The 14096-nt window shown below is 40.5% G+C and overlaps 1 protein-coding gene across 3 annotated transcripts in view; it reads right to left on the reverse strand.

The window, feature by feature from the left end:
* strbp (spermatid perinuclear RNA binding protein) overlaps positions 1-14096 on the reverse strand; it is a 120258-nt gene that overhangs the window by 20009 nt on the left and 86153 nt on the right. For all 3 annotated transcript variants that reach the window (XM_061734292.1, XM_061734293.1, XM_061734294.1), the window contains 7 exons: positions 11163-11278; positions 10216-10311; positions 9573-9684; positions 8212-8309; positions 2915-3020; positions 2022-2105; positions 292-500 (listed from right to left, as the gene is read on the reverse strand). In XM_061734292.1, the coding sequence (XP_061590276.1) occupies positions 292-500; positions 2022-2105; positions 2915-3020; positions 8212-8309; positions 9573-9684; positions 10216-10311; positions 11163-11278 (821 nt within the window). The remainder of the gene's footprint in view (positions 1-291; positions 501-2021; positions 2106-2914; positions 3021-8211; positions 8310-9572; positions 9685-10215; positions 10312-11162; positions 11279-14096) is intronic.

Consider the following 14096-nt stretch of genomic DNA (forward strand, 5'->3'; position numbering starts at 1 on the left):
CTCGTTATGGCCGACAGTAACTAGTTTTGAGTAAGAAAAGGCCTGATTGTAACAAACCGCTTGTCGTCCTTCTAACGTCCACTCGGAAGATACATTAATTTTGTGCATTTATATTTTTCCAAAATGATTCAGCGACCCCCATTAGTCATCTGGCGACCCCAATTGGGGTCGGGACCCCAAAGTTGAGAATGGCTGCCCTACTGAACCTATTTAATTTCAGTGTGAAGTGGTTTGAAATGATTTTGTTGCGAATAGATGCAACACAAATGAACTCTTGTCATACTGTAGTACCTTGACAGCAACGTGGAGCTTGGCGGTTTTCTTGGAGGATCCAGATGCTTCATAAATGGTTCCATCCAGGTCCACGGACATGGTGAAGACTGGAGCGTGAACAGGCCCCGACTGGGACAGCAGGCGGTACTGCAGCCCCGGTCGTATCTGGTTCAAACGCATCAGGGCGTTCATGGGCTGGTTGGAGTCTATGGCCTTACTGTCCAGGACTGTGGCAAAAAACAGATGGGAGAGTTTCACAGTGAGGAGTAGAGCAAATTAGGATAAATATAATAGTGACATGTAAAGTCTAACATCTGTCCAGCTGGAATTGAACAGAGAGGACAAATGCAGAGATAATATTGACCATAAATCAAATTATCTAATGGTTTTCACTCTGTCCAGGTGTTTTCATGAATAAAAGGTCTGTTTCTATTTTATTTCTCATTAAATCATTTTTGTCTTGTTTGCCAATACACTGTAGCTAGAAATATTTCTCAGCGCCCATATGATGCGGTTCATCTTCTCCTTGTGTAAAGACAGAGGTGGGGATGTTTGGGGGGGGGGGGGTAAATTGTTAGCAATCAATACTATTGATCTGCCTCCAGGATTGAAAGGAGGGATGAAGGGAGAGGAGAACACAAATAACACAAGTGAAAAAATAGAAGCAAGGGGAAGAGCAGTGACACTTGTTTGTGAAGAGCAAAAAATGACTTCTTCCACCTCTAACTGCTATACCTTTTTTAAATAATTGAAGATGAAGATTTTTTTAAAGACATAATACATTAGTACTCTTCTACTCTGAATTAATATATTTCTCTTCTTTATAAATATAAATATAATAGCATAATAGTAGTGAACACAAGATTCAATTTCCCTTGGGATTAATAAAGTATCTATCTATCTATCTATCTATCTATCTATCTATCTATCTATCTATCTATCTATCTATCTATCTATCTATCTATCTATCTATCTATCTATCTATCTATCTATCTATTAGGGGTGTAACGATACACTAATCTCACGATACGGTACGATACACGATATTGAGGTCACGATAACGATACGATATTATAGCAGTATTTACAATACAACCTTGAATGAGGAACATATGACTGGAAAAAATTGTCTTTTATTTGAAAGACACAAAATACAAAACAATGCTGTGCATTTGTCCTATTGTTACAGTTTGTAATGCTTTATAACTGTTTAAGTTTTAAAGAGAAAGCCAGGCCAACCATTTTTCACAAACTGAACTAAAAGTAAATTTCCGGTTTGCATTATGCATCTTGTCACAAACTGAATAGTTTCTCTCATGTATGACTTGACTTTTTTCTTTTCCAGAAATTGAACAACTAAAGTTAAATAAATAAATAAAAGTAAATAAATAAACTATGAAAAGTCCCAAACTCAAAATGCAACATGACTGTTATTCAGCTTATGACAGCTCCCAGCCTGAGGCCGTAAGGTGAACCCCATTATCGTTTCATCCCGCTCCCACCTTTAGGGACGACACAATCTTTACATCATAAAACCGATTGATTCATGCTCACCTTATAAGTAAAAGTTCGGAGCTCAAAACGCCGCAAGAGTCCCGTGATCGGGACCGCAAAACGGTACTAGTTTCTTCTGAGCGTAGTAATATTTTCGTCCGCGGGTCGAGGCACGGCCGTCACGTGATCTATCTATCTATCTATAGATCTATCTATCTATGTGCAATATATGACTTGTTTTCATCCTCCTCTTACCTCTTCTGAGATTTCTCTTCATTTTCTTGATGAGGTCCTTGTCATCCATCGCTCCATCCTCATACGGCCTCTTCAGACCTAAACCTAAAAGTCAGGGATCAGAATAAGAATAAAAAAATCACTTACAATCAATTATACAATAATATATCATGACGGAAACACAGGGAGGTGATGCTGCAGAAAACAAAGTATACATGAAGCAAACCTAGAGTAACATGGATATAGCTGCAGATAAGATAAACAGAACTGACAGGCAGACATGGAGACAGCCAAACAACAATGAAGACATGTAAGATCTTTTCCTAAGGGCACTTTAATATGTAAATACTCAGGTATTTTTCCATATCAGCCTCATGAGATACCAAAAGGCCAGTCGCTTTTCAATTAGAATAAGTATGGAAATGTGCCAACTGCATATCTTGTGACATTTCTGTGAATTTTCCCCTCATGTACTCAAAAGCAGAAACATTGCTGCATAGTTGCAGCATCTGCAAGAATACAAATTATTGACACTGGTCTGAGGAGGGAAAGAAAAAAAAAAGGGGAGGGGGTCATTTTTAATTTGTTAGCTTTATTGATAGAGGTTGGGTGTAGAAAAAATGTAATACAACCGAAAGGTTATGAGGAGTCTGGAAATATTCGCCATATACATAACCACATCCAGCTATGTTACAGCATCCATGCAAGTGAGGGCCAAGAAGCACAGGCCAAAAAACTGGGTTTCAAAGATTAAGTGAGAAAGTAAAAACCAAAATATTTAAAAACTGAAAGTTCTGAAAGTCCAATAATGAAGGCCATGCACAAACATACAAGAGGGCCGTGTGGAACGAAGACAAACACGGGTTGAAACGAGGGAAAGAGCTGAGCAGACAGAGATGGAGACGGGTACAAACCTTCTTTGTCACACCAAGGATATTTCTGTGATGGTTTATTTGATGGAAGAGGCTCCATCTCTAAAACCTTGTAGATCTGTCCAAATGCCATGAGTCTGAGAGCATGCTGTTGAATGCAGAACACAGCACACACAAGGTAAAAAAGGGGGAAATAGACAAACTTAATAAGATTCACTACAAGTAATCCAGAAGTTTAGTAATGTACATTCTCTTAAAGCATGTGCCTTGTCTTTTCTGTCATCAGCACATTTTATTTCTTAAAAAAAGACATTTTAAAACCCCAGTTAATACTTTTAATGTGTAAAAGAGAAGGAGTGACCCCCCCAGATTAAAATAAAATCTGTTTAAAGTGTAAATATAATCTTGAAACATTTCACGCTGACTCAAATTACAGGCATAAACAAATATGAGCAAAGAAGCAATTACAGTCTGCTTTTACACTGTAATTTCTTGCTTCAAGTTAAAGCTTTGCTATAAATACCCAGTGGCCTATAAATGGTCTCTTTGATCTTTCCACAGTTAGAATGGTGTACATCGCCGGTGAATTGTTCAATAGATCCTTGTTTTGGATCTTCATTTAGCTCTGATGTCCAAGGGAGGTAAGCACATTTTGTGTAGTTAGAGTATTGACTGTATTGTTGGAGTGCAACTGTTGCCCTCGTAGCTGGGGATTGACAAGCCGTCCTTCCTCTCCGTTTCTTCTATCTGAAGATTTTTCGAGTGTCCATCTTTTCCCAGACTTTTCTAGGAAGTGGATCCTGATAGTTACCCTGCATTCACACTGAAAGCTCCTGATGCCAGCATCGCGCTGCTTGGTGCGTTCACACTGAAAGCTTCATGTACTGCCGACGGCTGCAGTGGGCGGGGCTAAAGCTGCGCTGCAGAAGTGGAGGGAACAGTCTACACATATCTATATATAGCGTGCACATCTTCAGTTTCCTATTTCACCATAGATCACACTTTGGGAAGCCTTCTTTATATTTTAGCGTAATTTCCGCATAGATAAGAGTGAGGTTGATGCTCTCTTTAGCAAGTTTGGTCCGCGGATCAACAGCAACCATCAGCAAGTCGTTGGTCCCGGTGAAGCTGCAGTCTGTCTGCGGTGAACACTGTCGGAGCAGATTTGGTCATGATGTCTAAACTGTGTTTTGTGATTAATAAGCGCCGGTTTTTAATTATTTTGCGTTGGATCGATGTAACAAATAAAATAGTTCGGACCATACAGCTCCTCATCCATCAGGTACGTGTTTCACATCAGCAGTTCAGGTAAAAACGGCAGTCAAATCAGCAAAAATGTCAGTTTGATGGATGAAATATATTAATTCCTGATAGAATAAGTTTGTTAGTGCACAGCTCTGCTCATGTACACATGTGAATGAGTGTACGTTTGTGTGTACATGAACGTACAATCTGCATTGAGGCTTCTCGCTTCGGGAATCCCGGTCTGTGATTGGACGCTGCCTCGGCGTTGCCGCTGCTCATTTGCATAAAGTTCAGATTTTTCAACTTCAAATTGACGCGCTGCTCCGGCTGCTCCCGACGCCTCCGCTGCCTCTGCTGCTCTCGCTGCTCTCGCTGCTCCCGCTGCTCCCGCTGCTTTTTGACGCGCGTTTTCATAGGAAATGAATGGCAGCCGGCTGCCTATGACGCCCGTGACGCTTTCAGTGTGAATGCAGGGTTAGGCAAAAGATGGCTGCTTCTCACCAGGTGGTCAAAAGCGGGCTTGACTAAGGTTTGGGGTAATCGAGGTACAGTAGGTGAATAGTACTCCCAGCTCATTGTTGGAGGGTACTCGCTGGTAGGTAAACGGGGGGGTCAGTTGTGATAGGTTCTCGAGGTCAGCTCAGGGAAATCCAGGTTGTGTTTTTCCAACCTCAGCAGGCACATGGGCAGAAACCGTGCACCCTCAGGTTTGCAAATACACAAAATAGCCTGTCCTGAGTGTTTTTCTCCATCTATTCCTTAGGGATTAGTGTGACCGTAGTCACAGACCCCTTAAGGCTTCTGTTTTAGAAATGGCTCCTGGACAAAAGATTTTCATATTTGTAATCCCATGTTAACATAACAATGGGTTTTAATCAACATTTTACAGTATGAAAGTACTGTACCAAAGTACAGAGTGAAAGTACAGTACCAAAGCAGGACTTCCTACCAAAAGAAGGACTTAGACTTATATGAGTCCTACCTTTTGGTTACTTTTTTATGAGCAATGATATTAACACTGTCTTCCCAGGAGGACAATCACCTTGATGAATCTGAAATACAGTATCTCTATGTTTATGTTCCATTTCTTCACCCAGTCAGCATCTCCACTTTTCTTTTCAAAGTTGAGGCTCTGTAAGGGTTTTGAAATTCTTGACGAATGGATTATGTGCATCAACTCGATCCTGGAGGTGAAGCTAGCAAACTCCTCCACGATGTTGCAGTTCTGAGCTAGTGTTCTTCAGCCCAGGTCCTCGAGGGACACAGTCCTGCATGTTTTTCGACGTCCCCTTGCTCCAACACTACTGATTCAAATGAATGGATCACCATCAGCTTGGCCTGCACCTGCATCTTGGTCAGCCCAAGTTTTATAATGATGCATTCATTTGATCATGTGTGAACTGGGAAGACCACTTATTTGGAACAGCTGACCCTCTCACAGTTATTAGGGCCCGAGCACCTTCAGTGCGAAGGCCCTATTGTATCTGTAGGAATTTTTTTTTTTCTTTTTCTTTTTCTTTTTCTTTTTCTTCTGACGAAAGGAGGGCCTTTTTGCCCCCCTAAACGTGCCCAAAAAGTCACCAAATTTTGCACGCAAGTCAGGCCTGGCGAAAAATTTGATATTTAATGGTTTACATTAATGGGCGTGGCAAAATGGCTCAACAGCGCCCCCCGGAAAACTTTGTGCCTCAAGCCCCACAATACGGTTTGACATACATGCACGAAAATCGCTACACACCTGTATCAGTACACAACTTAAAGAAAAGTCTCTTGGCGACATGGCCGAAACCAAACAGGAAGTCAGCCATTTTGAATTAATCGTGTCAATTTGGCACAATTTATGCCATTCCTTCGGCAGTTAATACGGCCCGAACCGTAACGTGCACCCAGGTGTGTTATACATCAAAATGTGCGTCTCCATCCTGCGACAACACGCATTACTTTTCTCTTTCAAAAGTGTTACCATGGCGACGCTAGACGCCAAAAAGCGCGCCCACCCTTCATCTGGTTGGTTCAGACCGAAAAAACTTGGCGCCTCAAGCCCCATAATACGGTTTGATGTACATGAACGAAAATCGGTACACACTTGTATCATGTCGCAACTTAAAGAAAAGTCTCTTGGCGCCATGGCCGAAACCGAACAGGAAGTCGGCCATTTTAAACATTCTGAATTAATCGCGTAATTTTGGAGCAATATGAGCCATTCCTTCGAGAATTAATACGGCCCGAACCGTAACGTGCACCCAGGTGTGTTATACATCAAAATGTGCGTCTCTATCCTCCGACTACGCGCATTACTTTTCTCTTTCAAAAGTGTTAACGTGGCGACGCTAGACGGCAAAAAGCGCGCCCCCCTTCATCTGATTGGTCCATATTTGATAGTTCCCCAAAAGTCACCAAATTTTGCATGCAAGGCAGGCCTGGCGATAAATTTGATATTTTATGGTTTACATTAATGGGCGTGGCAAAATGGCTCAACAGCGCCCCCCGGAAAACTTTGTGCCTCAAGCCCCACAATACGGTTTGACGTACATGCATGAAAATCGGTACACACCTGCAGCATGTTGCAACTTAAAGAAAAGTCTCTTGGCACCATGGCCGAAACCGAACAGGAAGTCAGCCATTTTTAATTTATTGTGTAATTTTGGCGCAATTTATGCCATTCCTTCGTCAATTTTTACGGCCCGAACCGTAACGTGCACCCAGGTGTGTTATACATCAAAATGTGCGTCTTTATCTTGCGACTACGCGCATTACTTTTCTCTTTCAAAAGTGTTACCGTGGCGACGCTAGACGCGAAAAAGCGCGCGTCCCCTTCATCTGATTGGTCCATATTTGATAGTTCTCCAAAAGTCACCAAATTTTGCATGCAAGCCAGGCCTGGTGATAAATTTGATATTTCATGGTTTGCATTAATGGGCGTGGCCTAACGGCTCAACAGCGCCCCCTAGAATACTTTTCTCTGCCATAACTTTTGAATGGTTTGACATAAAGAGTCGTGGGTGGTGTCATGGGACTCGGTATTGAGTCCTTGACCATAATTGGTGAAAATTAGCCCCGCGCCTTCTTCTGATTGGTTGTCCCTATTTCCTGCTATAACATTTGAATGTTTTGACATAGAGAGTCGTGGGTGGGGTCATGGGACTCTGTAATGAGTCCTTGACCTTCATTGGCCTGAATTAGCCCCGCCCCTTCTTCTGACTGGTCGTCCCTTTTTTCTGCTATAACTTTTGAATGGTTTGACATAGGAAGTCGTGGGTGGTATAGTTTCTGATATGCTTATGGGGGGCGGTGGCCGTGAGTGCGAGGGCCCGTTCATCGCTGCTTGCAGCTTTAATTTTATTTGAAATTGCAGACCATTTACATTGTTTTGACACTGGATTTAGTGTTGGGAATCATCCAAATACATGTCTATATCCAAAGACCATGTATTTCTAATGTTCCCATTCAAAAATGAATGACATTAACAGGGATTTTGAGAAGTGCTTTAAGGACAAGCCGCTTTGTATTAACCCACGTGTAAGAAGATAACCAAATTGCACACAGTAGCTTTGCTAAATTTAATCTATTAGGAAGGTAGAGTGCGTCAGATATTCAGGACGCCTGGTGTAACTCATTGACAGAATAGCACCCTCTCTCCTATCTGCGCTTGTATCTGCTCCAATACAATTATCCCCATTGACATTCCAGCCTCGTTCGTGCTGCCTTCAAAGGAAATGGACGGCAGGATTCACTAAGCCGTGCAGCTTAGAGGCTGCCCTTCTCAGCCAAGTGTGTGTGTGAAGAAAGACCTGACAGTGTGCGCGCACACAGTGCATGCAGGTAACCACTATCCTCAGGGTGTCAGAGATGGATTTATGGCTTGCAATGGAAATGGTTTCCCACACCAATCTTTAAAATGCAGCATCACACAGCTCTTTCTGGAGACGTGCAAGCGCCCTCCTACAATTGTGTTTGCGTGTCAATACAGAGTGTGTGAGAGGATTTGTGTCTGGTAATAGTTGTGTTGCTTACATATTCCCACAGTGTGACAGCTCAGGGCAAGCAGAGCTGGGGGATAACAATACTGTCTCAGAGCTGCATTGTTTGCGTACCTGTGCGCTGTAGGTAATAGCCCCGGCCTGCTGGTCGGTCATGTGGGCTAGAGTGTCTGTGGGCTCTTTCTCACATGGGTCATGTAAACCTGGGCCACCTGGGGGAAGTGATAGAGGATACACAGATGCATATACACATAAAAAAACGTAGATGTTGCTACTTACTACGATGCAGATAACAATTTTACCATAGCTGCTTGTATTTTTCCCATAGTCAGCTCTGTTTATATGTATTATGTACAGTATATATATATATATATATATATATATATATATATATATATATATATATAAGGGCTGGGCGATATGGACCAAAAGTCATATCTCGATATTTTCTAGCTAAATGGCGATACTCGATATATATCTCGATATTTTTTCTGTGCCTTAATTGGGGTTTCCCCCAAAGCATTATAGCATAGCATCTCTGTTAGCTTCATTTTTTTCTGAGGCAAACCCTTAAAAAAACAGTCAGTTTTAATACAAAGCCTCGTGCCAAATGTCACACAGGTTCCTTTATTAACAGAGGTCTGCACAATATCAAAATGTATAAAACAAATGAAATAAAAATAAACTGCCTGCATATATAGAATAAAAATGCTTCTTGAATAAAATAAAACAAATATCCCTTTCCTGCATAACAATTACATTAAAATACACTGTGCAATTAATACAATGTAGACAGTAACAGGCAGACTTTTCCACTGAGGTTGACAGTTGTGCAAATAACAAAACATTTGTGCAAATCTCAAATAAAACATTCAAGTCAATTTGTCACAAAATAAGCTATATCAAAATCATTTAAAAAAAATTAAAAAAAAAATTATTATTATTTTTTTTTTTTTTTAAATCGATATAAACGATATTGTCTCGTACCATATCGCGTTTGAAAATATATTGATATATATTAAAATCTCGATATATCGCCCAGCCCTAATATATATATATATATATATATATATATATATATATATATATATATATATATATATATATATATATATATATATATATATATATATATATATATACATATATATATATATATACACACACACACACAAGCATTAATGCAGACAGACTTTTAGGTCAAAAATTAATATGTATAATGAAACAAAATCAGAAGCAATTGTATGCAATGACATTTCCCAGCTGATGTATAACATTTTGTAAAGAAGACATTCAGCTGCAACTAACGAAAATGCTCTCCTAACTCCGACAGCTGTACTTCGCAGGGTCATTCATAACATTCCAACCTCTGCAATGCACAAAAATCTAATCTTCCAACCAAGCTCAACAAATGTTTATTTTTTTAAATCTCTTTTCATCAGAAATGCCAGGAAATAGCCATGCTTGACTGATACCTGGTAGCAGTATGCCTGAGGCCAGAGACTCCATGACTCGACGCAGGGCTTCTCCTGCCCCAAGAGGTCTGTTGCAGGTGGCAATGGCCTTCTCACATATGAGCTCTAAGGGCTGCAAAAGAAGTTCATGAGTGCCAAGATGAATAAGCAGGAATGAAAAACAAGGTGCCAACAAGGTGCCTTACTTGTGCCAACACAAGTAAGCCCTTCGACATAAAACATATCCATAAACGTTGGCATAAACTTTTGCCCTTCAAGCCTGGAGTTGTATCACAATTGTTCAGCTTTGCCGGTAACACAAGGTTGCTTCTTAATGATATATTTGAAAATCATTTAATCAAATACATGGATATTTAATTATAGATAGAGATGGAATTCTTGAAAAAACAATACTACAATTAGGACTCTACAGATAATAATTTACAATAATTATTCATTCATTCATCTTGTAAACCCATTGCAATCCTATCACCTTTCAAAAAGTGGGTGGGTGGTTGAAGGCTATTGCAGCTTGTACTTCATTTTTTCATATCATCATCAATCCATGCATGTTGTGACAACCCAGAAGGGGCTGAACAGTTAGTTCCTCATCATTTCACAGGAGTAACACTCAAACAGAGGTAATCACAGTAAAAAGACTCACCCATCCCTTGAGAGGTTCCCAGGCAGGGTGTCTATTGCACATGTCTCTTAGTATCCTGAGAACGATAACACAGGACTTAAGTCCGTTCACTCGAGCCTGAGGGAGATAGAGGGATGAAGAGGGACGAAAGGGGAAAGACGAGGGGAGGCAGGCAGGGAGATCAAACAGAGAGGAAGGTAGGAAACAAATTGAGCAAAGGCGGAGTGGTACTTTTGCAAATACATACAGATAACATCCTGCATTACTCCACAGTGCCATAGTCATAATGGAGTGATTGTATCAGCTCTGCATGAGCTCCCCACAGACAGGAAATTCTGAGGCACGTGTATATTGCTAAACAGACTGAATTTAGTGCATTCAAAATATTTCTTTTTTGTATTTTAACTCTGCGCTCAGAAGATGCATATATTCTGTTAGATGCCGTTTCTTTCCCTTTTTTTTACTAAGGTAAGTGTGCAGGAAGATAGATGGGGATAAAAATGGGGGGGATCAAAGGGAAGCACTGACACACTGTACGAAGCAGGCAGGTTCACACAATAGCCGAAAAGAAAAACAAGTATCAACCATTGCTTTTGTAGCCTTACGATACTTATTACATTCACCAATTTCCTGTTCATGTATAATAGGTAGAATTTAACACTGAAGACAGCAAAAAATGCAGTTTGAGAGAATTAAACAGAATCTGAAAGTATATTGAGTGCTGATGTGTAGCATCTTTCATGTTTTGCTCACAATGTTGTGAGTTAATGTTCCTACAATTTGGAGTGCAGAAATAATTGTGATAGTCTCTAAGTAAAAAACTTGTTTTCATGTACAAATGTGTATCAAACTGAGTGGGCATATTAAAGCAGTACGGAGTAAGCAGGCAGTGAGTGTATCGTCCCTAGGTGAATCGTCAGGCTACAATAAGCATCGGGCACGAAGACAGGAAGTGAGTGGGTGCCGACCTGGAACCACTTGGTGTGTCGCAGCGCTGCCAGGGCCAACAGACATCTGTGTCTATCCAGCACCTCCCCCTCCTCCTCCTCCTCAGCCTCCACTCTCTGCGCAGCAGCACCCAACACTGCCACAAAACAATAACAACCCAATATAGAGAACGTAAAACGCACACACGTCATGTCTGAGTGTGTGTGTTTGTAGGCTGCGTGTGTGAATGTATCCAGACATGCTTGAAAGTGTGCATGAAAGCATACAAGCACACACACGTGCATGGATACTTTGGTACATACAGGGAGCTTTTCATGCCATAAAGTTGAACTTTCCTTGCTGAAAGTTGTCTCTCTCTCTCTGTGGAGTTCATAGATCTGTGATGAAGGCACTTCAAAGGAGACATATAATGGCCGTTTTTAAAAGCTTTCTTAGGTTTCTAAGGTAAAGTTTCTTAAGATCTTAAAGAAATAGTTGTTATTTGTTTCAAACAAGGCTTTGAAACTCTGTTCATAGCAGCTGGTTTAAAGGGATGGAGTCAGCATATGAACTTCACTCCCCCCCGTCCTTCTCTGAGGTGAATCTGCTTTGAAAAGTGTTAAATATATATAGTACAACAAACAGGGAAACAAGGTGAAGATTAATGGTGACGCTGGATAATTTAGCTTACTGACAGCTTAGTTGAAGAAGTGGCAGGGATGTTTTAACTAAAAGTTTTTGAGTTAGTAGTCATTTCACACAACAAATAACTTATCTCAAATACAGATCATGTTTTAATCTTTATTTTACGTCTCCTTTAAAGGCTTCCTCACACTGCGTGTCATTTTCAGCACTGTCTTACATGTGCTAACTACATCACTCACTGTTTTTTCAATAAACAGATGTGCTGAGAATGACACATGACTGTTTAGTAATAGTTTACATCTTTCCAGTTACCGACAGATTAGTAAGAGGGAGAGCAACCAGTGTCGACAAGGAAAGAGGCAGCTTTGTGGGATGGATAGCGCCCAACAGATATACACTAAACAAATACCTAAAGAGTGTTTGATTTACTGGATGCTGGCACTGCAGGGACCAGTCATTTTATGTGCCCAGCAAGGTAAATCAGTCTCTCCTTTATGTATTTGATGATAATTTTGATCCAGTCTGCACCAGGCCAGAGTCAAAATAGTAGCTTGTTTTTCTTCTGGATTACTTAAAGTGCACTTGATTTCACAGGCTCATAGAGAAATGGTGCAGAGAAAGCCATTCAACAACCTCTCGAGGCAAACACAGAATCAAGCGCTCCAAAAGTAGAGCTGAAAATGAAATAATATTTAAAAAAAATAAATTCTAAGATTGTTTGACCCAATCTGAGACAAACACAACACAAGAGGGATCAAGGCAAGGTTGAGTCAGAGCAATGTGGTTTGTAAAAGAGGAGCAGCCTTATATTTATTATAAGAGTGTGTTTGATTCGTGCTGCCAAACACACCAGGCTGGGGTGAGTAACCAGTCTACTCTATTATACTACTTGGAAATAAACACAAAGTGATGCACAAGGCATTTTGCAAGGCAAACTGAATCAAATGCATTTCGCATGAATGAATGTCATTCCATGGAGCTTCTACAGATGGTTTATTGTGCCGGAAATAAATGACGCAGATCAGCCGTTTGGGTCTCTATAGAAACACAACAAGGTAAATATTTTCCTCATCACTGTCATGTAAGAAGAACATCCTTTATTCAAGACTCGCTAGACATTTTAAAGATGCCTAATGCAGCAGCACAAGAACATCTATTTGACATACAGTAATCCTTGCAATGCAATTATAACTGTTTCTCTATTTTTAGCAGGCAGTGTGTATCTTAAGGTGTGCCAGAGTGGTCCCAGCTGCATGTGGGACCGGTCTGCTGCTAGTGGATCATTATAATCTTTCTGCTCTCACATGTCCTCCCACAGTTCCCTCAAACTCTCCGCTGGCCGCTCCCTCTTTAATCATCATCTCCCTCTGTGTTACAGATGCCCTCCTGTCCCTCAGTCTCATTAAAAAAAAATTCCCCTTGCTTTCGTGTCTCCAACAATTTTCAGTTCCTCCCTGCCTCTGTAACCACACAAAGCAAGTGAGATACCAGTGCCTTAAGAATCCATGTAGTGCACTAGGAATGGGCGATATTTTACCGTTCACGATAAACCGTCAAAAAAATTCCCCACGGTAAGAATTTGTCATCTCGCCGTAAAAACGATAAATTTCCATTTATGACGTTTTTGTGTAAAACCGATTCATGGTTCTGTGTTAAATCATGCACAATGTACGTGAAGGAAGGAAGGAAGGAAGGAAGGAAGGAAGGAAGGAAGGAAGGAAGGAAGGAAGGAAGGAAGGAAGGAAGGAAGGAAGGAAGGAAGGAAGGAAGGAAGGAAGGAAGGAAGGAAGGAAGGAAGGAAGGAAGGAAGGAAGGAAGGAAGGAGGAAATGAGCCAGGAAGAAAGAAAGAAAAAGAAAGAAAGAAAGAAAGAAAGAAAGAAAGAAAGAAAGAAAGAAAGAAAGAAAGAAAGAAAGAAAGAAAGAAAGAAAGAAAGAAAGAAAGAAAGAAAGAAAGAAAGAAAGAAAGAAAGAAAGAAAGAAAGAAAGAAAGAGAAAAATAAATGAGCCTGGAAGAATGAAAGAAAGAAATGAGCCATAAAGAAAGAAAGAAGGAACGAAAGAAATGACCCAGAAAGAAGGATAAATTCCCGTTGATGACGTTTTTGTGTAACAAACATGGCGGATCTGAGAGCGAGATAGATTTATAGTTACAAAGGTGGAGTTGAATTGGTATTTTTTCTATCGTGATTTTTATCGTTATCGGGATAAATGCCAGAAATTATCGTGATACATTTTTTAGTCCATACCGCCCATCCCTATAGTGCACTACACTTGATATTTTCAGTGGGATATTTAACTAACATTAGTATTTAATCTGTTAACCCAATTC

This window comes from Cololabis saira, chromosome 11, assembly GCF_033807715.1.
Source record: "Cololabis saira isolate AMF1-May2022 chromosome 11, fColSai1.1, whole genome shotgun sequence".
Lineage (NCBI taxonomy): Eukaryota > Metazoa > Chordata > Actinopteri > Beloniformes > Belonidae > Cololabis > Cololabis saira.